Below are 26,342 nucleotides of genomic sequence, written 5' to 3'. Positions count from 1 at the left end.
AAGGACGGGAGAGGACAGAAGATAGGGGTGAATGGAGAATGGTTGTATATGGATGATGCTGTGATGCATGAGGGGGAGTGGGTGGGGGATGGGGGGTGAGGAAGTATGAGAAAAAAATTGACGCAGCACGAAGGGATTTCTCTCCGTCTTCTCTTTTTATGCATGAGAGGACGGAGAGGGGGGTCGCCAAATTTATGAAGCGGCCTTGCTGTGGATGTGTTGTGTCTTGCGACGCTACTTCTGACCCAGGGCAGGGGACAGGAGGCAGGGATGACCCGTCATCCAGGAGGTACTAAGATAAGAGGGAGGGAGGAGAGTGGAAAGGAGTGGAATATATAGGAAATGCCGAGTATAATGCGGCCTATTTGTTTACGAAATGTTCGGAGTTTTCTCTATTTTGCCATATTTAAAGATTTACAATACATATATACTGTATGTACACTACTATATTATTCTAAAGAGACCCTCTCAGTATAAACTGAATATCAAGCGATAAATTAGCAGAAAATAGATCATTGCATTAATCTGGCAAACAATAGTAAATCACATGTAAGAACATTTAAGGACTTTATCAAATGAAATGTCATGAATTCTAAACATAATAACGCTGAATAATAACACGTTGTGTGCTTACAAAATGTTACGACGCAAGAGTCGTCCTCAGGTGATGAGCTCGTTGCACATTGTAAACAAACATAAACCACGTGAAAGAACATAGCGTTCGTAAAAGCAACGACAAGGAATAGGACTAGGATCACAAAATAAAATATAAGGTAGTGTTGAAGAGTTTTCCAATGTACAGAGTCAAGTCTGACCTTAAATCCTCCACAAGTCTCGTAATAAGACTTGTTTCTTGTGTACATGCTTATAATTCCTCTCGTTTCAGCTACACTGGTCCCGTAGTCATTCCATTGCCGCTAAAGAAATAATATTATAATTGGTAATCATATAGACCGCGTATAGAATGGAAATATGGAGAAAGCGAAATTTACCTCGGCCTCCAGAATCCACACACCTGTATTCATCTCAAGATTTACAAAAGTTAGGTAAGTAATGTTTGACTAAGAGTTTGTGACATTACTGTACCTTAAGTCTTAATGCTAATAATTATAATAGTATTGAGCCAAAGAATCCTACAATAGTTAAGGACTGTAGATTACAACAGAGCCACAAATAAACAACTTCATATTTAGAGTAGATTAGAACTGGTATAAGTATTGTTATAATTGTTGTTACACTGATATTGTTGCCTCTGTAATCGTTTTGTTATTTAAATAGGCTTTAGTGGTAATAAATTTCACCTTTTTATATTTTTTGCTTTGAATATATTAAGATTTCCAACAGTTTTCAATTACTAATTGATAGAACCTAATTACGGCATTTCTTAGTTCATTTGAATATTGTGAGGCTACATAACATGTTTCTGGATAGGACCACAGAGAACATACTTCTAATCCAGTGCCCATGATATGACCATATTAATATCAACCCCCAATAGTGGGGAAGACTGTGAAGATTAGAGACGTGGAGTAAATAACTAATAAGGAATTACTACATGAAGAAAAATAGTTGTCTAGAACATAAAGTAACCTAACCTAACATAACCTTCAGTGAGACCTATTAGTAACCATGTAGTCAAATCATGATTTTAAAGTTAAGTTAAATTTTTAGAAGTGCACATCTCCACAATATAGCATTAGAAAATTAAAGATCAACTTATAATCAACATAACGTGTTTTTGTTGGTGGAAATCAACAGAAAAAGTTGCTAAAAGCTATACTTATGAATGGAGCTGCAGTGACTGCTTGAGGCATCATTTGTTTTGATAGATGTGGTCGTGGAGGTCAAAGAAATTAAAGTATGATAAATTCGTGTATTCTAACTTGACCTGCATTTAGTAAAGCGGTACCTGTAATTCTAGAGCTGCACCAACTGCTTGAGGTGCTATTTGTTATGATAGATGTGGAGCCCAAAGAAATTAAAGTATGATAAATTCGTCTATTCTAACTTAACCTGCATTTAGTAATGTGATACCTGTAATTCTAGAGGTCATCAGGGTCATCATCATTGTGTGCACTTCATCGACCTCTACATCTGTCAAAACAAAGATAGTGTCTGAAGTAGTTGCCACAGCTCCGTATTACTAAGCTACTATTTCTCTTATTGATTTCCACCAAGAAAAACTTATTATGTTGATGTATTCTAATTTACAAAACTAATATTTAATTTTCTAATGCTATATTGTGTAGATGTGCTCTTCAAAAAAAAAAAAAAATCAAAATGAAATATTACCGTGATTGGCTGGTTAAAATCTGAAATATTAAAAACGATAAACTAAATCATCCAATGCAAAGTTTGGTATAGAGAAAATTTTTCTGTCTAGAGAATAGTAATTGGCTTTGCTAAAGCTGTAGTCATTTATACACTAAGAAACAAAGTCCTCCCCATAGAACAGCACATGAGAATAATTGGCACGCAATTAAATGGAAGTCATTAAACCGATTTTCTCCTTAGATTATTTCTTACAAATACAGCCTGCCAAACACTATGAAAGTTGTTCTAGTAGCATTCACCTCAATGTCTGCAATGACCTATATCCAGTACCCCAAAACACTTTCATATAAACACATACAGATCACAAAACAAATGTCTTAATACACAGATATATCTTAAGACATAGATCCTCCTGAAATCAGCTATTAGATAAATTACTCCCAAGACAAACAAGGATTGCATGGGCACATTTACATTCAGGTCACCACCTTGCACAGAAAGAGTGCACAGAATTAGCCTGGAGGATAGACAGTAAATGCTTAAAATTCAACCACTACACAGAAGACACATAGGACATTATACTACACTGACCTACATTCACTCACTCCAGCCAGTTCCATAAAATCTCTTCACTGAGTGACAGCCCCTAGTAGCTGCAGGTCTCATTCAAGAGAGCACCATGTCCACAGATTAAACTGATTGACCCAACTGGTCTGAACCCTCATGTCAGCAACCCTTTCCCACAATAAGTTATGCCTTAAGTTAGGTTTGGTTAGATTAGCTTAAGGTCATCATCATTTGTAAAGTAGTAATAATAATGATTGTGTCATGATTTGGCATGTTGTTTTTGATTTACTGCATCAGAACTGGTCTGAACCTTTATGTCAGCAACCCTTTCCCACAATAAGTTGTGCCTAAAGTTAGGTTTGGTTAGATTAGCTTAAGGTCATCATCATTTGTAAAGTAGTAATAATAATGATTGTGTCATGATTTGGCGTGTTGTTTTTGATTTACTGCATCAGACCTGGCCATGATTTGAACAGTTCTATCAATGCAATTGCCAGTGTGCTTTTGTCTTTAATCAGGAAAATTTTCTTCTTACACTTGATGTGAAATAAAGGTGTAATGCAAAAGATATAACTACTGTACTCGTTCACAAAATATACAAGGATAACTTGTATGACACAAGGGGTTTGAACAAGGGTGTAAATGTTGTGTGTTACAGGATGCAACCCTCTTTTTTATATGTGGGGCCTTACAAGTGCCAATGACAGGTGTCATTTTCTATATCTGTACCCCTTAGTCTATATTCCTATTTACCTGGCATCATACATTACTTTCACTTTTTTTGTGTGTGAAGAAGGTTTACAAATTATCATTATCTACTTATCTGAATCTTGCTTAGGACTGATCCTATATCATTATCCAGATTAAGATAGCTTAATTGTTGCCAAATCCAACATAAATATATATCATGGTGCCACAAGGTATCAAGTAAGGGTAGTTACAACATTATACAATGCTCGTAGGGATATGTGGACAAGCGTTACCTACTATGTGACACATCTACATGACAATTTCAATGACTGGTAATGTGCTGTCCCCACAGGAGCTGCCATTAATCATGATCATTAGACCCTTCCATAGATCTCACTGGGAAGAAACTTTGGACTCGCCTGTGTTATATGGAACTTTTTCAATGTCACTGGCTTATAGTAGTAGGAGGAGTCTATGATGACCACTCTCCTTATGTGAATCAATCAATCAACCAAAGCAGCCATTCTGAGTCCACTGCTGAACAAAGGCCTCCTTCATAGCATTCCATGAATTACACGACCATGCCGTCCTCTGCCATGTCACTCCTGCAAACTTCTCAATCTCGTCTCTCCACCTTCTGTCTGGTCTCCCTCTTCCATGCTTCCTATCTCACGGTGACCACTCAGTTACATACTTGCTCCATTGCTCATCAGTCTTTCACACTAACTTACCTCCTCAATTCCACTTCCTCTCTTTTACTGCCTCCACAATATCTTTCACTCTAGTCTGATCTCTCACCCAACTTGCTCTCTTTCGGTCTCACAGTGTTATTCCCATCATTGATCTCTCCATTCACCTCTGTGCAGTCCTTAGCTTTGTTTCCATCGCCCTCGTCAGCTTCCAAGACTCACCCATAGATTATTTCTGGTAGAATGCATTGATTGTAAACTTTATGTTTCAAACATAAATGTAGAGAACCTCTCAGGATTTTATTATACTTACCAAACACTCCCCAACTAATTGTAATGCATCTTTTTATTTCATTATCATGATCTTTCATCACCTTCACCATCTGGCCTAATTAACTATTCTCTTCAACCTCCTCAAGACTCTCACCATCAATTACAATCTCTTTACTTTGAACTTTCATGTTAAACATTACTCTGGTTTTACTCTTATTCATTTTTAAACCTACTTTGAGACTTTCTTTGTTTAGATTGCTCAACATATCTTGCAAGTCTTCTGCTCTTTCTGAAATAATAATGTCATCGTACTTCCAAACACTTCCCAACCAATTGTAATGTGTCTTTTTATTTCATTATCATGATCTTTCGTCACCTTCACCATCTGGCCTAATTAATTATTCTCTTCAACCTCCTCAAGACTCTCACCATCAATTACAATCTCTTTACTTTGAACTTTCATGTTAAACATTACTTTGGTTTTACTCTTATTCGTTTTTAAACCTACTTTGAGACTTTCTTTGTTTAGATTGCTCAACATATCTTGCAATTCTTCTGCTCTCTGAAATAATGTCATCGTACTTACCAAACACTTCCCAACCAATTGTAATGCATCTTTTTATTTCATTATCATGATCTTTCATCACCTTCACCATCTGGCCTAATTAATTATTTTCTTCAACCTCCTCAAGACTCTCACCATCAATTACAATCTCTTTATTTTGAACTTTTATGTTGAACATTACATTGGTTTTACTCTTATTAGTTTTTAAACCTACTTTGAGACTTTCTTTGTTTAGATTGCTCAACATAGCTTGCAAGTCTTCTGCTCTTTCTGAAATAAGAATAATGTCATCCACAAACCTTAGCTGATTCAAATATTTGCCATTAATCTTCAAACCTTTCTTTTCCCAACTCAACCTTCTGAAGATATCTTCCAAGCAAGCTGTAAATGATTTGGGTGAAATTGTATCACCTTGTCGTACTCCTTTCTCGATCTTGATCTTTTCTGTATCTTTATGTAGTCGAATTACAGTGGTGTCTTTCGCATAAATCTTTTCTAAAACTTTTACAATCTGTTCGTTTGTACCCTGTTTGCGTAGCAAGTTTAGTATTGCTATTTGTTCTACTGAGTCAAAGGCCTCATAATCTACAAAAGTAAACACAGAGGTATATTGTACTCTGTCGTTTTCTTGATTAGTTGATTTAACACCTGCAAATGGTCTAAGAGTTGAATATGCGCTCCTAAAGCCTGCCTGTTCTCTCGGTTGGTTTCCATCTAAAACTTTACTTAGTCTATTTGTAAGGATCTTGGAGAATACTTTATATATGTTTGATAGCAAGCTAATCGGTCGATAGTTACTAAGGTCCTTCTGGTTTCCTTTTTTATGAAGCGAAATTACTGTAGCATTACACCACACATCGGACACTTTCTTGACATAAGCACTGGGTGTACAACTCAGCTAATTTAATATGAACTAATTTCCCTGCATCTTTCAACAGATCTATTGACTTACCATCTTCCCCAGGTGCTTTCCCTCATTTCATAGTTTTTAGAGCAAATTCTACTTCATCCTTTGTAATCTCTGGTACACTACTAACGTCTACACATGAATTTACTGACTCAACTATGGTCTTTGATGAGTAAAGCTCTTGGAAAATGTCTTCTACTCTTTTTTACCATGTTGTCTCTACATTTTATTATTTCTTTATTTCTATCTTTCAAACATATAATTTGCTGTCTTCCTAAAGCATGTTTGCACTCAGTCACTTTAATACTTTTACCTTTCTGAATAGTTTCCTCTATTTCATCCATGTTTCTCTTTCTTTTCTCCAATCTCTGCCTTTTGTTGATAAGCTTGTTTAGTTCTACTCTTTTTATTTTGTCTCTCCTACTTTTAATCTGCATGGTCCTTCTTCTTTTAATTAGGTCATTTGTAGCTTTGGAGTATTTGTTCTCACTAATGTTTTTTGTACTTCCTGCTTTCTCTGCCGATTCCCTAATGATATTCACTAAATTCAAATTAATATCTTAGACCGTGTCCTCGTTAGTTCTTAGAGCTTCGAATCTATTTTTAATTTCTAACTGAAATTTCTTATTATTAACCTTAACCTCTGCAAGGCTTATTTTCTTTTTTAAAACTAGTTTATCTCTTGGCTCTGAAATTAAATTTAGCTGTGCATCCTACCATTCTATGGTCACTACCTATGTGACTTTATTTATCACCATAACATTGCTAATGCTTTTGCTCTCATCTCCTAATATGAAGTCTATTTCATTCTTTGTTGTTCCATTTGGACTTCTCCACGTCCATTTATGACCTACATGCTTTTGGAAGAAAGTGTTCATTATCCTCATGTTGTAGTTCTCTGCAAAATTTACTAACATCTCACTTCTGTCATTTCTTTCACCTACTCCAAACTTACCAATGCACGTCTCATCTACCATCTTCCCCACTTTAGCATTAAAGTTGCCAATTACCAATGTGTACTTACTTTTTTTTTTATCCATTACCTGACTTAAATCATCATAAAACAGCTCAATTTCATTGTCTGAACTCTGAAGTTGGTGTATAAACTTGAACTATTTTTAGAGTGTATCTTTTGCACAGCCTAATCACAATCCAAGCTACCCTGCCCAATAAACTACTGAATTTGACTACGTTACCAGTAACTTCTTGGTTTATCAAGAATCCTACTCCACTAGATCTTTCTTTGTCCTTACCTCTATAGGAGAACAGGTGGTGACCATCTTGTAATTGTATCAGCTTTTCTTCCGTTCTTCGGACTTCGCTCAGTCCTACGATGTCCCACTTGATGTTGTCTAGTTCTTCCATTAAACTCTCTAGCCTGTGATCTTCTGAGAGACTTCTTACATTGTAAATATAGATCTTCATTTTCTTCATGTTTAATGTCCAAGACTTGGATCTGCTTGGACAGTGCTTACTCACATTCGGTGGCACACAGCCCGTAAGCACACAAGACATTGCAGTTGGACCTTTATGAGATGATCCAACAGGAACGCCCGGTTTTGTTTTGGTTGTGATATATTCAGTAATCTCACCTCGGTACCAACTGGTTTCTGGTGAGATATTTCTCTGGTGTCACCTTATTCATTATATTCGGTGAAGCCGAATATAGGGCGCCCAATGGTCCACGCCATCATTATGACGGTACCCCATATATCTATGAGGAATTTCCCAGTTTGCCATCAGGGACGTGCCAGTTAGCAGTGGGTCCTGCGACTGTGTGTTTGAGCTGCTTTTTGTCTGATCTTTCTTACAAAACCTGTTCAATATGGGTGACCTTGCAGAGATTTCCTCTTAATCGAGATAGCTTTTGTAATCATTAAGATTATCAAGCCCATCCACCACGTCAAGGTGTCAACTCTTGGATAGGCTTATGTGAATAGGTAGAGGAAATACATTTGAAGTATATAGAGATCTTGGAGCCATTTTGGACTTCACATCCAGGTAGAGGTATGGGTGCTGGTGGGTTTTGAAGATGGTCAGTAGAGAGATGATTCTGATGTCCTTGTTGGACTGCCACATGCAGGTACTCATCATTGGTCCCTTCTATAGGAAAAAAAAAATGCAACAAATTGCTGTCGTTGTTCCCAGGATTGTCTGACAAACGACAAACACCACAGCTGGGACAGGGTTTTTGCACAAATCCTTTATAGAGTGTTTATTGTGTTGTTGATGAGCATGGTTGTGTACAGTGCAGTCTACCTTAATGCATTCTATAGTATGAGATGAAGTGTTGCATCCTAGACAGTTATCTGTAATATAATCATCCAGCCTCTTCTGGTCACTTAGAAGGGCTGGGTGGTGGCTGCACTGCACTGTGGCCAGGTGGACTCTGGCATTTTGGGGGAGAGAAGATTCAGAGGGATGGATATCAGGGGGTCTGGCATGCAGCAATCTATCGTCATTCAGTTTGTTGATGGAGCAGTGAGTGATATGATTATGGATATTCTGGAGGCTGGTGGTTGTGGAGGAAGAGTTTGTGATATAGGTATTTGGGTGTTGTTTTGATGTTTCTTGGCATGTGTTGGTGTTCTGCTATGTAGTGTAGTAAGTGTGCTGTATTTGTGGAGACTGCAGAAACTATTTGTGGTGTAAATGTTAGTAGGGGTTGTGTTTGTGGTGTAAATGTTAGTAGGGGTTGTGTTTGTGCAACCTGTAATTGTCTTTAGGGCTTTGTTTTGTATGGTGTGCAGAGAAAGCTATAGGAAAAGGTAAGGATGTTTTTTGGGCTTTTATGGATTTGGAAAATGCTTATGACAGGGTAGACAGGAAGGCACTGTGGGAGGTACTGCAGATATATGGGATAGGGGAAAAGCTGTTAAAAGCAGTCGAGTTTTTATGAGAGTAGTAGAGCTTGTGTTAGGATTAGAAATGGAGAGAGTGAATGGTTTGAGGTAAAGGTGGGACTGTCAGGGATGTGTTATGTTGCCCTGGCTGTTCAGTCTATACATGGATGGGGTGGTGCGAGAGGTTAATGCAAGGGTGGTGGGTCAGGGATTGGAAATGGTTAAAGAAAATGGAGAAAAATGGGAAATAAGCCAGTTGTTGTTTGCTGACGACACTGCTTGTAGCAGGATCAGAGAAGGGATTGAGGAAGTTAGTGACAGAGTTTTAGAAGGTGTGTGAAAGAAGAAAGCTGAAGATAAATGTGGGCAAAAGTAAGGTGATGAGATGTACAAGGGGAGAGAGGGACAGCAGGCTAGAAGTGAGAGAGACTGGAGGAAGTGGATAGTTTTAGATACTTGGGTGTGAATGTGGCAGGAAAGGGAGGAGGGGGGGGTGAAGATAGAATGTAGATAGAAGCGAGTAAATGCTTTGGTGGATTAAAAGGTGTAATGAGAAATAGATATCTGGGAATGCATGCTAATAGGAGGTTACATGAAGGAGTGATTGTGCCAACAGCACTGTATGGGGCAGAAACATGGAACATTAGAGAGAAGGAGTTTGAATGTGTTTGAGATGAAATGACTGAGAAGTTCGATAGGGATTACTAGGCTAGATAGAGTGAGAAATGAGGAGGTGAAGAGGAGAACAGGGATGGAAAGGGAGTTGGGAGATAGGGTTGATGAAAGAGTATTAGGATGGTTTGGACACATGGAAGGAATAAATGAAGAAAGGTTAGTAAAAGAGGTGTGGAAGGCAAAGGTGGAAGGAGTGAACATGAGGGGGCATCATAGGATGAGATTGATGAATGGAGTAAAAGGGGCATTACAAAAGAGAGGAATGTCTGTTGAGGAAGGACAGGAGAGGACAGAAGATAGGGGTGAATGGAGAAGGGTTGTGTATGGATGATGTTGTGATGCATTAGGGGGAGTGGGTGGGGGATGGGGTGTGAGGAAGTATGTATGAGAAATAAATTGACGCACCCCAAAGGGATTTCTCCCCATCCTCTCCTTTTCTGTGTGAGGGGATGGAGGGGGGGGGTCGCTGAATTAATGAAGTGGCCATGCTGTGTCTTGCGACACTGTTTCTGACCCAGGGCAGTGGACAGGATGCAGGGATGACCCATCATCCAGGAGGTGCCAAGATGAAAGGGTGGAGGGGAGTGGAATATGTAGGGGATGGAATGGGTGGGAGTGGTTTCTATGCCTATTCCTTTTTGGCTACCCACATGTAAGGGGGAAAAAAGCCTTTGGTATATGTATGTATGTAATAATTACAAAGAAATCTGTTAGAGTATCTCATAGATTATTCTATTAGAGCAAATCTGTCAGAGTAACACTGAAATGAATTATATATTGAAACATTTCGGGATACCAAATAACAAAACTGGATGAAGCAAATATATCTAGAATCCATAATAGTGAAATAATTCATAATGTACGGCCCGCCGAATTGCAATGTTCAGAGTATTGAACCTGAATCCGGAATCTCGTAAATTCTAAACAAATATATCCTCTGTCCTGATTTTTTTTTATAACAGATTTGGAGTTATTGAAATACAAGCATTGACAATCAAATACACTTTATTTTTCATAAATTGACAAATGTTTAACACCCCCCGCCAAAAAAAAAAGAAAAGAAAAAAATCTCATCCTAACAAATAATATTCCTGTCCTTCTCAAAACCCTGCTGTAGTTGACCTTGATCCGTATTGGATGCAGTGGAGTAGATAGAGCTTTTGCCGCCCCCTTCTCACAAGGAATTCAATAATTCAATATTACAAATGCACATTAACGTACATATGTATGTTCATTTTCACCCATGTATACCCGTCCAATCGGATCGATGTTAACACACTTGCAAACTGTCACGCTTTATTATGCTTAATAACGTAGAAAAAACTGACATCTATGAGAGACTGACTAACGTAATTTGATATCAATCATACAAAGACCAAAAATGCCGCCCCTCAAAAAGTGCCGCCCGGGGCGGACCGCCCCTACCGCCCCCCCTTAGCTACGCCACTGATTGGATGGAATAAAATTACAACCGGAAGAGTCAGGAAGAAACACAGGTTGTACACCTTGGTTTCAAGTGATACTGAGACTTGTTGCATAACTATGGCATCTGGTGGTGCTCTATTTATTCGTGAATGCAGAAATCCAGATAAGCTCTTCCGACCGAATGAAATCATCTTGTTCTCTTAAGGACTCCTCTTTTCTTAGTGACGGTGAAAACCTGAAGAAACCGCACAACACAGTCTCACTCGTAGGTCTTGGCGAAATCGTCACGGGCATCGGCGACCTCCTTGGTGTAGTCGATGTATGAGGGTTAAGTTCCGCGAGCTGTCACTTCCTCGAAGGTCTTGGCGAAATCGGCGTGGGCTTCAGCAACCTCCTTGGTGTACTCTGGTGCTTCGGGGAGGCGGTTGGAGGCGACAATGCGGTAGCCGTAGGGTCCAGCCTCGTAGGCAGTGATGGCGGGCTCAACGTTGTTGTCGATGTAGGAATATATGCCTACGATATCCCCGTTCGGGTAGCGCAGTTCCTGGCGGGATTGGTCAATGAAGGAGTAATTTATAATTACTTTCGCGAGAAGGGGTAGTGGTCCGTCGGGCTGGGATGATGGGCTGTCTGCCATGCGGACGGTCCTGTGGGGCATAGCTCCTGTCCAGGGCAAGGCACTGACGCAGGCAGCGAGAGGTAGGAGCAGCTGGAAAGAATTGAATATAAGTTACTCATGAATGACAATACTCTTTTTGAACTAAAAAGATAGTAGTTATTTAGGCTTTGTAGCAATAGTAATGAACAAATGCTCTATTCGTTTTGGTGTCACTTCTATTGGTGTACCACTTACGAGAGCCTTCATGTTGTCTCGGGTGGCAAGGCGTTCCTGTCGTCTGTAGCAGTAGTGCCGTTCGCTTTGCCTTATATACCCCAAGATCTAAGTAAACAGGTCTAACCGCTGGAGCAGTTCTGCGCAGCTTCTGACGTCATTTGGATGCGTCCATTTTCTCTTTGTGATACACTGAAGAAAACTGTGAAACGCCAAGGAAGACAGGAACTATAATATTTTATATATTATATATCATATATATTATATATTCATATATATAGACAGGAACTATAATATTTTATATATATATTTTATATAATATTTGTCAGAATATAACTAATTGAGTGGAGCGGTGCGAGCGAAGGCGACGTCATTTTCGAACGACGGACCAGCTTCAACTGACAGCTATAGGACCCGCTAACCCCACTTTGAACAGCCAGGTGACGTTCACGGGCCCGCTGCGCCAACTCCCTCGAAATTCGGTCGGAAGTGGTTAGACCTTATATTCTTAGACCTTGATATACCCAACCCGTTTCTTAACTGCAGGCGAACTGTATCATAAGTGTTCGTTCAGATACAGTTGGTTTCTCGAATCTTCGGTAAAATTTTAGACTTTTTGAAAAATAAAACATCATGACCACACCCTAGACTGAAGGCATATGATGGAGTACATTGTGACGACCAGATGTTATACTATTTAATCCTACTGCAGTAGTGCGATTTAGCATCTTCCTAGCAGCGGGTTTGAATAATCTAAGTATATATGCCAAAGGTGACCTCTTCGGTTGCAACTTCACCTCTCTTGGCGTATCTTCTTCACCTTATATCATTGTATTCATGTTAGAGACTGCAGCAGTTCTTATATTTCTTAATAGACTATAGTTTTATGATAGTTAAGACTGAGGACTTCAGATGGCATTTTTATGACCACATGAAATGTACTAGTCTTTTAATCTTCGCATAGTTATGTAAGTATAACTGTAGACTGTACCTGCAATACTGAATCAAGGAAAAATGTATACTATGCCACTATTTCAAACATGCAGCGCAACTTTATTTTCTTCCCTTGCACAGTCTATGCCAAACAGCCTTCGTCACTTCTGAATTTAACGATGGAAATATAAATCACCCTGTTCTGTACGCCATATATTTTCCATATAATAATTGTCTTGGAAAAACAGGTGTCTATAATTTGATTTCATTAAGGGGAATCTGGCGGTCTGATAGAAAATATTAATATTTCTTTATATATCGACTTGATATTTTGCAGTATAATTCAAATTATTATTTTCAATATTCCATAAGCATTTGAACTATGTCCGTCCCTTCATCCGTCAGTCCGTATGACGTCACAATTTTCTCCGATCTTAATACTTTACCTAGACTAACCTGCTTTTGCATTTAAAATCTCAAATACCATACAAACAGCATGTAATTTAGTTGTTTTTTTTTCCTAAAATCTTAATAGATCAAGATATACATAGGTTATAAAATGCAGGACTTTGTGACGTCACACATAGTTTTTCCGGTAAAATTCCCTTTAGTAGACAGGGAATTTTACCGCAAAAACGCTATAATTTTGCAAAACTTGCACGAGAAGGGCATAACATTCATGTGACATGGTAAGTTTGAAGAAAAGTTGATCGTTTTTCGAAATTTGCCAAATATTTGAAACAAAAATCTTTGTATTGAGTAATCGCTCATCAAAGTTTTCAGTAAGATGTCTGAGCTTTTTCGTACAACAAACTGTACTTTGGTTTCGTGTGTTATGACTGGAATTATTTTCTAATATAACATTCTAAACATTTCTATATATAAATTATACTCAAGTCTTTGTTTATAATGATATTTAAGATAGAAATAATCCTTTTTCACTTTAGTATCTGTTGAATGTTGCAATGGTGAGCCTTTCTCTCTCTTTCTCTCTCCTTTTCTGTGCCTTTATCAGCTTTTATGGGTAAAAGCCTCTGCTGGGATGCCGTCACAGTGTCAAATCATTGATAAGGGTTATTTTTTAATCAGCAATAAGTGGCACCCATTGCAAAATGTTCATTTCATCAAAAAGCACAATTTTTTGCCCGAGTCTCTACGACAACTAAGAGAAGATGCCAAATGCCACTAGATGTTCACATACAAAATAAAAGGAAATATCGAGAAAGACACGCAGAAACGAGCTGTATTTCGCTACGTGTAGGGCTCATTCTGGCATGTAGCTAATACGCTCATTGTCCCTCTAAACAGGTTTACAGTCCATTCGCCCCAAACAACTGGGCGAAGCTACTTCATCGGAAATTCATTCGCCCCAACTGCTCAGTATTGAGTTGTTGCGTGCTCAATTTTGAGTTGTTGCTTCCCAAATCCTCTATTTTTTTCAAAGTTTGAAAAAACTCCCAATTGAAAATTAATATAACGCATTGGATGCTATAAAAATAATTTTCATATGTAAATAATTCTATTGCATTTTCGTCATGGAATTAAATGATTAGGCACAGGATGTAGTACTAGTAGTTTTATATTCTTTGTTCTGTATCATTCGTCATGAAAACCTCTAATTAAAAAGACAAAATAAAAGGAGACAAAACAGGATGAAAATATTAAAACGGTACAAAATAGGAAGAGTCGGCATTGGGGACAGATGTCCATTAGTATACCTATCCCAGCAATTATGCAAATGGGCCTGAAGTGTCCCATATGATTTTCTCTGGATCCGCTCTATTTTCCTGTCAGACACTAACTTAGGTGTCCAATCAATATCTTCTGCTTCTTCTTTTAGAACGGTAGTGAGGAGATAGAATGGTAATCGGCTCTTTCCCACATGACTGTTGAGGTAGTTGTACCACCCTTCCACATCATTGTTTGTCCTTACATTTCGCTTGTAAACACTCCAGCTAGCCGGGGGGAAGATAGTGGTTATGATCCACAGGTTGCGAATGTACGCAACAAGAGTAATTAAGTTAGGGGTAAGGGCTGTGCTTGAAATTATCTCGTCAAATGCTGCTGTGATATCCTCGCATGGCAGGTATGGAAGCGCAAGCAACTTTCTGATGAACCTGTGTGTACCACAGTCTTGGCGATAAGCAATTTGCAAGCCATGGGTCTGCACTTGTCGCTACACTGCCTGAGCCCAGTGAAATCCGCAGCCGTGAATGATCACTGTGGGAAACACCTTAAGTATGGCTCGCGCCATACCGCATCCTCATAATCGACAGTGACACGCTCCACAGCAACAGCATCTGCTAAATCTACAACACTGTAGCACATGCTTATAGTCTTTTTCTCTTACGGTAAGACATAAGACAGAATAGGAGAAGGGCCGTTTTAACAGTCTCCAGATTTGACAAACCCGTGAATGGAAAAAAAAGTTGGTAAAACGGCTTTCGCACCACTTTGAATGTTGAATCTATAAACCAGTGTCGACATTTGAAAAACAATGTCTAATTGAGCAGTAGAAGCAAAGGTGAGGTGACGATTGTCGCGCACATGAATGTCACTTTGTAGAGAAGTGGTTCCCAAACTATCTTACCTGACGCCCATTTTGCTTCCAGTAGACCCGCACGCCCCGACTCATATGAAATGATTCTTGCATTAATTCTTAGCATTGTTCAGGAAAACAGATTTCTGTTTGTATTGAATTTTAATAATGAAAGCCACTCAAATAATAATACATTCTAGAGACATTTTTCTAAGTAACTAAAAACGAAACATTTGGTTGAAAGGGAGCGAAAAAAAAAGTTCGAACATTAGCAAATTTGCAAAATTGACTTGCAATTTTAAGAATAGATAATTTGAAAACATGGCATATGATATTTGGAAAGACTCATGAGACTTAGACACAATTTATGAACTAATTTAGTGAGATGGATGCTGCTGCTTCTTCCTCACAAGATTAGAAATTCTAGGATTGAAGAATTGGGTGTTTTTGACGAGTGCTTCAGTGGCGTCAGTGTGGTTGGTATCGGTGACGTGTCCAAAACTTGTAAGGAGAACTAGCTTAATAGAAAACGGGTTGGAGTGACGCTATAATTATATTTTGCATCTATGTAATGGCAGATATTTGTTCTTTGAATGAGATTATTATTCTAATTAAACAAATATTTTTGAACAGATGACTTCACGCCCCCCTTGTATCCTCGTCACGCCTCCCTAGGGGGGGGCGGCCCCTAGTTTGGGAACCACTGTTGTAGAAAGTCCTGGCCAATAAAATCAATGTCAGGTGTAAAACACAAATCTGTTGGATCAGTAGTGCGTTTCTTTTGTCGGTGCGTGCAAAATGTGCAGGCTTCGAAAGACTTGGGTAAGGTTTTGATGTGTCCAAATGTTTCCTCATCGCCATTGATACAATCTTCCCTGCTGGTCTGAAGATATTGTTGCATGCCTCTTCCATCACAACAGCTCGGCTTTGAAGCACTGTAGTTGGGTGCGGCGGGATGACAGTGTTCAGCGACGCTAGGTATGAAGCTGTCTCCGACTTGCTTTACTGGAGCACGACACATTACCGTACTGCACTTCGAGACCGCTTGCAACCGATCCGTTTTTGTTTTTTCGCTTACGTTATATGAATATCCATTAGAGTTTGTTAGCTTTGGATGTCTAATGCGGGATGAGTTTTCAACAATAGTCCACGTCGTAACATTATCCACAACATCTGTATCCATAGGGGTAGGATCACACGTGAATGGTGCAGACTATCACTGTGACCAATGGAGACGCGCTTGCCTTATGCAGACGCATTTGACACCAAAAAACTACCTGCCGATGGTGAATAGATAGGAGCATAATTATAGACTTAAAAAATCACTTCTTTGTCCACCCCATAATGTGATTTTTGAGCCTTTAATTATGCTCCTATCTATTCACCATGGGCAGGTAGATTTTTTTTTTTTTTTTTTTTTTTGTCAAATGCGCCTGCATAGGGCAAGTGCGTCTCCATTGGTACGCGTACCCTACGCCCTTCTACTGCAGGTGGCGATAGTGGCGCCATGGAAGGATGAATGCTATCATGTGTGTTCGGCGATTGCAGTGGAGTACCATCATCACTCATATCTAGAAACGATGGGACGACACGCAATAATATTACTTCCGGATCTAATACAGTATTGGAGAGAGAGAGTTATGGAATCCCATGAAGAGGAGATAAGAGTGTCTGTGTGTGTGTACAATCACTTTGTCTCTTGCTAATCTCTCGGACAGCCAGTCGTCCCCCTATGGAAGGGAGCTCAGAGCTCGCTCATAAGTACCAATTGATCCCCAAATTAAGTCATCATAAGGGATCCCTATCAATGAAATAACTTGTCTTGCGTCTAGGCAACTAAGGCCATATAAACACAAGGTGCCCTGGGAGGTATTCGAACCCGCGGCAGGTAGTCGTCAAACACCCACGTCCTGGATAACCCGACACGATAATAAACCGGTCACAGGATATTCGGTCGTTTTCCTATCTTGGCTCTAGTGTCTTTGGTGTTCAGCGTTCGGTTCGTTTCACACTCCACCTAACATTATATTTGTCTCAATGTCTACACAGTAATTAATTATACTACAAAATAATCAATATCAAATAATATGTCAAAATACCGACACAGTACATGTGTTTTGTTGGTGAATTCGTCTCCTTTATAGTTTATTGTAAGGTACGAGTGAACTGATTTTACATGCGGTGGGAGCAGATATATATATATATATATATATATATATATATATATATATATATATATATATATATATATATATATATATATATATATATATATACCGCAGGGGTAGTCACCCGTGGTGTGAAATGACATAATTGCACTGGATTAGGTTAGGTCGGGTCAAACAGGGTCGCACTGCCTATGTAAGGTTTTCATCACAGTTGCATAATTTCCATGAAAATTAAAAAATCTGTGGTATACATACATATACCAAGGGCTTTTCTCCCTTACAAGGGAGGTAGCCAAAGTCAGAGGCATAAATATGCTTCCACCCATTTCATCCCCACATACTCCACTCCCATTCACCACCCCTCCCTTTCTCTTTTCTTTGCTCTTGGATGACAGGTCATCCCTGCATCTTGTCCACTGCCCTGAGTCAGAAGCATTGCAGCAAGACACAGCACATCCACAGCAAGGCCACCTCATGTAATCAGTAACCCCCGTCTCCATCCCTTCATGCAGAAAAAGAGATGGTGAGAAATTCCATCAGGCTGCGTCAAAATATTCGCACATACTCCTTACCCTCCCCCCCCCCAATTGCCCACCCACTCCCTTCCATGCATCACAGCATCATCCATACACAACCATTCTCCACTCGCCCCTATCTTTTGTCGTCTCACTTCCTTCCTCAACAGCCATTCCCCTTTTCCCAGTGCCCCTTTTACCCCATCCATCCATTTCACCCTTGGTCACCCTCTCATGTTCACTCCCTCCACCTCTGCCTTCCAGACCTCTTTTACTAATCTGTCTTCACTCTTTCCATGTGCCCAAAACATCCAATACTCTTTCATCAACCATATATCCCAACTTCCTTTCCACACCCACTCTCCTCCTCTCATCATTTCTCACTCTATCCAGCCTAGTAACCCCTACCATACTTCTGTGGCATTTCATCTTAAACACATTTAACCCTAGAATACATGATGCCTATGTAAGTGTCATGGGGCGTGAGTGAGTGTATGAGGATGTCAGTGTCGTCACCTTGATTATATTTATTTTGTAGTTGTAGCTGAGTGACCCCTGTATTCTGTAGACAGGCTTGATCATGTTTTCAGTAGTTATAAACATTCAGGGTGAAAGAGAACAAATGTAACTGCTGTAATTTTATATTTCATAATACACATTGTGATGTATTATTGTACACCAGGCAGCTAATGTGGGCACAAATATTTGACTCGTATTTAAGAGGTTAAATTCTTCCTCTTGTGTTCCATGTTTCTGCCCCATACAGTGCTGTTGGCACAATCACCCCTTCATACAATCTCCCCTTAGCATCCATTCCCAAATATCTACCTCTTGTTACATTTTTTAATCCCACAAGGCATTTGAGGAGCCGCGTGCTGTAGGGGCTCAAGCGCCAAATTAGGAATTCCGAGTAATCAAGCGTTAAAGTATGGGTACATATTACGGACATTATTTACGCTTAAAAATCAAACTGTAATATATCATTTGAAAGCTTTCGAACAGATCTTTTTTGCTATGTGTTTTTCATTATTTTTTTGTTGCATATTATTATTGAAATATGCAAATTTATGCACACCTATGTACGATTCCCAATATTCCCAATATGTGTGGCATGTAAATAAACATTGAAAATGGAAGGTAAATACATGTATAAAATATGTAATATAGTATGAATTTCATTATCCATTGTAATTATTTTTAATGATTTTTTTAAATTACGTTTTCTTTTTTTACTTTTTTTTTTACCAGACAGAGACAAATCGAAATAAATACATGAAATTCACACAATATTAGTCACACTCACCATTCCAGGGAAGATGTTGTGCCCACGTAACTTGAATAAGGGGGGGGGGGATTAGTAATCGAGGATGTCGTCCGGCCCCTCATGCACGTCTACCTCACTCTCCCTTCAGTATGCAACTCTAACCCCTCGATACAGTGGGAATAAGGTAGAGAATCCTATCCCAGTCTATTGCCCCATGATCTAGAAGAGATGGAGCACCCAGAACATGCAAAAACCTGAAATCGCGGGAACTGGCGCTTGAGCCCCTACAGCACGCGGCTCCTCATTTACTTGCTTCTCTCAATCTACATTCTACCTCCACCTCCACTTCTCCCTTTCCCACCACATTCGCCCCCTAGTATCTAAAACTATCCACTTCCTCTATTGTCTCTCCCATAATACTCGCTTCCAATTTGCTGCCATCCTCTACTCTTGTACTCTCATCACCTTACTTTTACCCACATTTATCTTTAACTTCCTTCTTTTGCACACCTTCCCAAACTCTGTCACTAACTTTCTTAATCCCTTCTCTGATCATGCTACAAGTGCAGTGTCATCAGCAAACTACAATCTATGGTGAATTTAGATAATGACATCATTGTCACTGTTGCATCACTGTTGATAAGGATATTTTGGTTTTGAAATATATCAGAGGACAACAGGATTAAATGTGTGGGTGTACATAAATTTTTTATTTCTGATTTATGTAATTTTGCTTTCTTGCAGGACCTCACTTGAAGAAAATTATAAAAGAAACTAAGAAATTATCTTTTTGCATAAACAAAGATGGAATACAACATTATCACCGTGAGGTGTTGTGCCTCGGTAGAATTCTTTATCAGTATGGACGCCATCGTACAGAGAAGTTTTTTATACTGCTTAAAAAGGTAATTGGACCATTTTTATCTTCATTTGCTAAAACCCATTGCAACATTGGTCTTAGAATTTTTTAAAAGCATTGTAGGAAGTTCTTCCTTACTTAATTATTGTATATATTTATTGTACATGTAACACTTCTTTATTATACATAGTACATGAATAGGGCACTTATATAATGTAATGACTACATAGGCTTACTTATGCAATACATTTACAATAAATATATGTTGATATTAAGTACTCATGTATAATAAAGAAGTATTACATATACAATGAATATATACAATAATTAAGTAAGGAAGGACTTCCTACAGAATTTCCTTCAATGGCATACCTAGTAATTTTTTTTTTTATCAGATTTTCATACTGACATTTGAAGCTTGTAGTATTACTTATGGGTCTTTAGTTAATATATTGATACATGAATATTTATCTTTTAGGTTGAGAAATGTGCCAAGAGATTTTTGGAAATGAAATTTTATGAACAGGTTTCACTCATTAGAGCCTTATTGCCAGATAGTTTGGCACTCCAAAGGTATGTAGTATCATGGGAATGACTGATTATAGATATAAAATTCTCCACAATATTATGATATGTTGATATAAAAGTGTGGCTCAGTGTAGATGTTTGGTAATAGTTGTTCTACCTATTATTATGTGCATATAGGGTAAAACAGTTGGATTGGTTCTGTTTATGTATGTAGTGTCTGAATGAAGCATCACTCTTCATAATATAGAATATTTTTCAGTCCTTTCAGATTTCCTTCAAAGATCATGTATGACTATTTGTTGATCTTGGCTGTTGGGGCCTTTCATGTGCTCTTGCAACTTGACAATTATTGCTTACAAGCTGCACAACTTCTCATGAAGAAAATAGCTTCAGGTCATTTTTTTGCATCGGCAGCAGTATTGGTTGCTTCTGTTTCAAGACTCAGGTAAGTTGTAGATCATTTTACTTTTATAGGCAGTGAGGGACCAAAGACGGGTGCATTTTAATGGTGGTCCTGTTAGATGGACATCTGAGAGAATCATCTCCCAGCTGCCCTTCTTCAAAACATGTCAGAACCCTCACCTATGTCTGGAGGTGCAGAATCTTTCTTACTGGACAAGGCCAAAGATCTGTCTCTGTCACTTTCAACTGTATTTGCTTCACCCCCCCCCTCCCCTTCTCTCTCTCTCTCAAATAATCCCAGAGTTTCCTCTTGAAGAGATCTGTGAGAGGTCCCAAGGACCATTCCCAGCCATTTTGGGACTGTAAGTTTCCAGCCTTTGAAATTCAAGGCAGCATTTATTATGCAGATACTTTATATTTAATGATTTGATGAAGTGGCCTTGCTGTGGATGTGCTGTGTCTTGCGACACTGCTTCTGACCCAGGGCAGTGGACAAGGTGCAGGGATGACCCGTCATCCAGGAGGTACTAAGATAAGAGGGAGGGTGGAGGGGTGTGGAGTGTATTCAGGGATGGAATGGGTGGGAGTGATTTTATGCCTTTTCCTTTTTGGCTACCTCCCTTGTAAGGGGGAAAAAGCCTTGGTAAACGTTTGTATGTATGTACTTTATATTTGATTTGGATGATTTATTTTCTTGTTTATGAATACTGTTTGAATTTCAGGTCATATGCATTGGACATAGCCAATAGTATTGCTACATATTGTGGCAGAGGAGCTGAACATGCCTTCTCATTGATTGGAACTTCGTATGAAGGCTGTGAGAAAAGTATTTTAAACAAGTCCTTACACAAGCAACTACAGAAACATTTGTCTGTATCATATTCTCAGAAAGATGAGAATCAAGGGTAATGTAATCATTTCTTTATCTTGAATCAAAGTGATTTTGAATTTTTGAGATTTTTAAGAAGGTAAACACATGGGTATGCGATAGATGGAGGGTGGATGCTACCTTGGTTGGCTACCTATACCCACTCTTCACACACACACATCCACCTAACACCTATTTGTTTTCCCTTTTATCTTAACTCATTGTTGATAGCCAAACCCCCCCCCACACACACACACACACACACACACACTGCCTGGGCCAGAAGCAATGCAACAAGGAAAGTAAATCATGTATTACTATGAATTTTCTAATATATGAATTTTATTTCAGATGTGAAGTCACAGTTGAAGAAGAGAAGCCAGGGAATCTGAAAAAAGAGTGCACTGACAATCAGGAAGGAGAAAATGAAACTACTAAACCAAAAAAGAAGAGGAAGAGGAAAAAGAAAAAAGGCAATCAGTTACAAACAGAAGAAATTATTAATCTCTGTAGTGAGAACATTGGAGAAAAGGTGTCTTCCAATATTACGAAGAGGAAACAACCATTGGAACATTCAGAACAGATAATAGAAATACTAAGTGCAGAAGATATTGGTGAAGGTGTAGTTGGTGAAAGAAAAAGTAAACTAGAAAAAGGTGAAGTAGAAGTAAACATTGAAGATATTGGTGAAGTTGTAGTTAGGCCTGTGAAAAGGAAAATAAAGAAAGGGGAAAGGGATGCAAGTATTAAGGATGTTGGTGAGGAGGTTTGTCTAAAGAAAAAGAAAATTCAAGCGAGTACGGACAATATTGGTGAAATTGTGTTTAGGCCAAAGAAAAGCAAATTAGAAGAAAGTGAAATTGGTATAAGTACGGATGTTGGTGAACCAGTAGTTAGGCCAAAGAAAAGCAAATTAAAGGGAAGTGAAATGAGAACAAGTACTGAAGATATTGGTGAAGCTGTGATGAAGCTGAAGAAAAGTAAATTAAATAAAGGGGGAAAGGGAATAAGTAATGTAGAAGTTGGCACACCTTTGGTTAAACTAAAAAAAAAGAATCAAAGGTGGAAAAGGAGTAAGTATTAATGGGGAAGCTGCGGTTTGTCCCAAGAAAAAGAGGAAAAAAATCAAGTCGAGTGTAAAACATAGTGATTTATAAATAATAATGTTGTTACAAGATAATTGTACCTGATACACATTTTCTTGACCATTAGTTACCTTTCAGGCGTTACCTTCCACTTTTTATGACAAAGGCCATCCCTGACCCCCACCCATTTCCTTGCTCAGAAGCAATGCAGCAAGGCAGTACCTCCATAGCAGGGCCAGACTGCCAAAGTTGATTAACTTCCACCACTTCATTACATACCAACCTTTTGCCCTTTGTCCCCTCGTGATTAATACAGAGAAGGCAAATAGGAATCCCATAAGGTTGTCAGATTATCATCCTCTCACAATCTCCTCACTTATGCCCATTATCCCTATTATACACAACCCCCTTCCCTCATCTGTCCATTTCATTCAGCCTTCCCTGCAAGTTCACTCCATCCACCTCTGCCTTTCATACTATTTGGGACTCTTTCTTTCCGTATGCCCAAACATTTTCAGTGTTCGTCATTTATCCCAGTTTGCCAGCTCTCTTTTCATACCCATTCTGCCTGTCTCGTTTCTCAGTTCCAAAGTATGGATTACATGTTACCATATAGTTATCTAGTATGGGGAGTCTGTCATTAGAATTTTTTTATGTGTGGCCCTACTCTGAATGTGCTGTCTTGCTTGTAACCCAAGCAGTGGGTAGGAGACAGATGACCCTTCATCCACGAGGAGACAATTGAGTAATTGATGGAAGTGAAAAGTGTGGGGGTGGGTACATACCATGGCTGGCTACCTCCCTTATAGGGGTTAGAGGCCCTTGGGATATGGATAGATTTTAAATGGAGATTAGTCATAATCATTGAGAGGTGAAAGAAAAAATATATATCACATACTGCATTTATTTTTAAAGCATTATTTACAACTAAACTTTAGAAAATAGGTTTTAACAAAATGGCAACAAAGTCACATAATACAAATACTCTGAAATAATGATAAATGCAAATATGTAGCATCAGTATACAAGTTTTGTTATAAACTACAACTATAGGAGTTTGCTAACGTAAACTGTCAACACATTCTTTCACTTTTTCAGCAACTGTTTTTGCCGATTCTATGCATCCATCCATGTTGGAATGGGTAAATCCGTCACCACCTATAATTAAGCCTTTATCCAAAACTACACATCCTGGTAATCCGGGAAAGGCTGACGTTACCTGCATGATTGAAGAAAAAGAAAAGATGAACAAATGACTTAGTAAGGAACAACTTATACAAATTACAGATTTATAAAAAAAAAATTAAACACCTGTCTGGGGTATTGGCTGCATGCTATTGTGGTGTTAAAAGCTGCTCGGTAGCAGTAGGGTCTATACAGGGTGCCCCTGTGGACCAGAGCCACACATCATTTTGTGATGGAGGAAATCTCTATTCATAGATGTTATGGGAGCCTGTAGTGTGCATATTTATTTATATAATTATGTACACATAAAGCACTACCTGGTTAGTGCTAGGGAATTGAAAATCCGCACTGGACCTACCCCAAATGGGTAAGCAGTCTTGTATTTGCACAGGTTGAAGATTCACGCACTGTCTTGTGCATAGATTTGTTATGAATTGTACCAATACTGGTGTGTGAACTCTTATTTGCCACCTTGGACATATGGAAACATATGGTGGCAGCATAAACTTAATGTTTGACAATTATTTTACGGAAGTGCAAGGAGACTATTATAAAGTTGCAAAAACATTCTTGTGGAAGTGCAAAGAGTGAAATAATGGATTGCTTCATATTTGGGGGACATCACACCAAGCCATTTTCACCTTAAAAGTTTGTGCTTATCTCCAGGCTACTCGCTACCTACGTCAGCCCAGTCTGTATCATCGGAATACAGCGAAACTCCTCAACATCTTGCTGCAAAAATTGCTGTTTTCCCATCGTTGGCCACATGGATGTTGTCAGATTAGTACTGACTTTCAAGTCCATGCAGTATCCATTACTTAGTTCAGTCCCCAAACATGCTCAGTCCCATTTTCAAGTACCTGCATCACAATTCCAAAGATTAACTGTGACCTGTCCAAAATCGTCCCTTTAGTGGCTGCTGTTTCTTCCCAACTCCTTATCTTTCAGTGCTATGTGGACACTGGGGCAGAATGTAGTTTTATGAGCAGCAAGGTATATTCTGCTCTCAAGGATTTGTATAACGTACTAGTGTTAGCTTCTTGTAGTGCTTTGCAAGCTGTGTAAAGTTCTCCCTGGTCTGTTCTTGGATCTATATGAATTCCCTTAACCTCTTCCACACGGTGACGCCTACGTAGGCATCATGAGCAAGTGGGTATACGAGGATGCCGACATCGGCGTCTTGATTATATTTATTGTAGTCGTACCTGCGTGACCCCCATACTCTGTAAACTGGCTTCATTATATTTTCTATGGTTATCAAAATTCACGGGTGAAAGAGAACGAGCGATAGAGCAGTGACTTTATTTTTTTATAATGCAAGTATTATGACAACATCACATGTCTGGCAGCTAATGCTGCCAGACATGCGATGTGGCCTGTATTGAAGGGGTTAAGGAGTACTAGAACTTGGACTAGATTGAATATTAGTATTACTGCTAGAAAACAAGCATTAAAGTAAAACACTACTAGAGTTCTGAAACACTAGTACTCTAGTAACAGAACACTATTACTAGGGTGCTACATCACTTGCACTTGAACACTAGAACTAGAATACTATTATAAGAGTACTAAACTAGTACTAGGGTACTAGAACACTACTACAAGACTAGTACTAGAGTAATAGAAGCCTGGTACTAGAGAACTACAAGACTATAACTTGAGTACTAGATCACTAGTACTACTGTTCTATTCTATTAGAGTACTAGACAACTAATACTTGACTACTGAAACACTAGTACTAGTTCTAGAATACTAATACTAATGAACTGCACAAGTACTAGAGTACTTGAACATTGGTACTAGAGTACTAAAACACTAGTACTAATGTAATATGATATGGTTTAACCTCTTCACTCCGGGGCACATCGCACGTCTGGCAGCATTAGCTGCCCGACATGCGATGTTGCGTCATAATAATCGCATTATAAAAAATAAAGTCGGTGCGCAATCGCTCGTTCTCTTTCACCCGTGTATTTTGATAACCATAGAAAATATGACGAAGCCAGTTTAGTGAGAATGGAAGTTACGTAGGTACAACTACAATAAATATAATCAAGATGTTGACATCGGCATCATCAAGTACCCACTTGCTCCTCATGCCGCCTATGTAGGCGTCACTGTATGGAAGTGGTTAACGTCACAAACTCCCCCTATCAGAAGGCTAAGACGGTGCCCCTCACAGAGGACTTTGTAGCATGGAATTTCATGAACCATGCCCTTGGTTCAACTTCGCCAGTGGCAGGGTTCGAACCACCA

The 26,342-nt window shown here is 38.9% G+C and overlaps 2 protein-coding genes across 8 annotated transcripts in view; one reads left to right on the top strand and one right to left on the bottom strand.

Moving 5' to 3' along the window:
* The first annotated feature begins 621 nt into the window (after positions 1-621).
* On the top strand, positions 622-23,001 carry LOC143041490 (uncharacterized). Its single transcript, XM_076213429.1, has 7 exons — positions 622-773; positions 887-1,046; positions 19,904-20,064; positions 20,497-20,591; positions 20,806-20,991; positions 21,671-21,853; positions 22,168-23,001. Exons 2-7 carry the CDS (start codon positions 965-967, stop codon positions 22,898-22,900), a joined length of 1,440 nt encoding a protein of 479 aa, XP_076069544.1. The 5' UTR covers positions 622-773; positions 887-964; the 3' UTR covers positions 22,901-23,001.
* A 790-nt stretch (positions 23,002-23,791) lies between these two features.
* Positions 23,792-26,342, bottom strand: part of LOC143041491 (renalase-like) — a 34,955-nt gene continuing 32,404 nt past the window's right edge. For all 7 annotated transcript variants that reach the window (XM_076213431.1, XM_076213435.1, XM_076213433.1 and 4 more), the window contains one exon: positions 23,792-24,120. In XM_076213431.1, coding sequence (XP_076069546.1) covers positions 23,962-24,120 — 159 coding nt within the window. In that variant the 3' untranslated portion in view covers positions 23,792-23,961. The remainder of the gene's footprint in view (positions 24,121-26,342) is intronic.

This window comes from Oratosquilla oratoria, chromosome 31 (genome assembly GCF_046742065.1).
Source record: "Oratosquilla oratoria isolate Oo_2021 chromosome 31, ASM4674206v1, whole genome shotgun sequence".
NCBI lineage: Eukaryota > Metazoa > Arthropoda > Malacostraca > Stomatopoda > Squillidae > Oratosquilla > Oratosquilla oratoria.
Note: the sequence above shows the minus strand (reverse complement) of the source record. Positions and strands in the feature narration are given on the sequence as shown.

Excerpts from the sequence above, each read along its gene's own strand:
- LOC143041490 (XM_076213429.1), top strand. The coding sequence starts at position 965 with ATGGAAATATGGAGAAAGCGAAATTTACCTCGGCCTCCAGAATCCACA. Across the intron at positions 1,047-19,903 it reads TCAAGATTTACAAAAGTTAG|GACCTCACTTGAAGAAAATT; the intron begins GTAAGTAATGTT and ends GCTTTCTTGCAG. Across the intron at positions 20,065-20,496 it reads TTTTTATACTGCTTAAAAAG|GTTGAGAAATGTGCCAAGAG; the intron begins GTAATTGGACCA and ends TTTATCTTTTAG.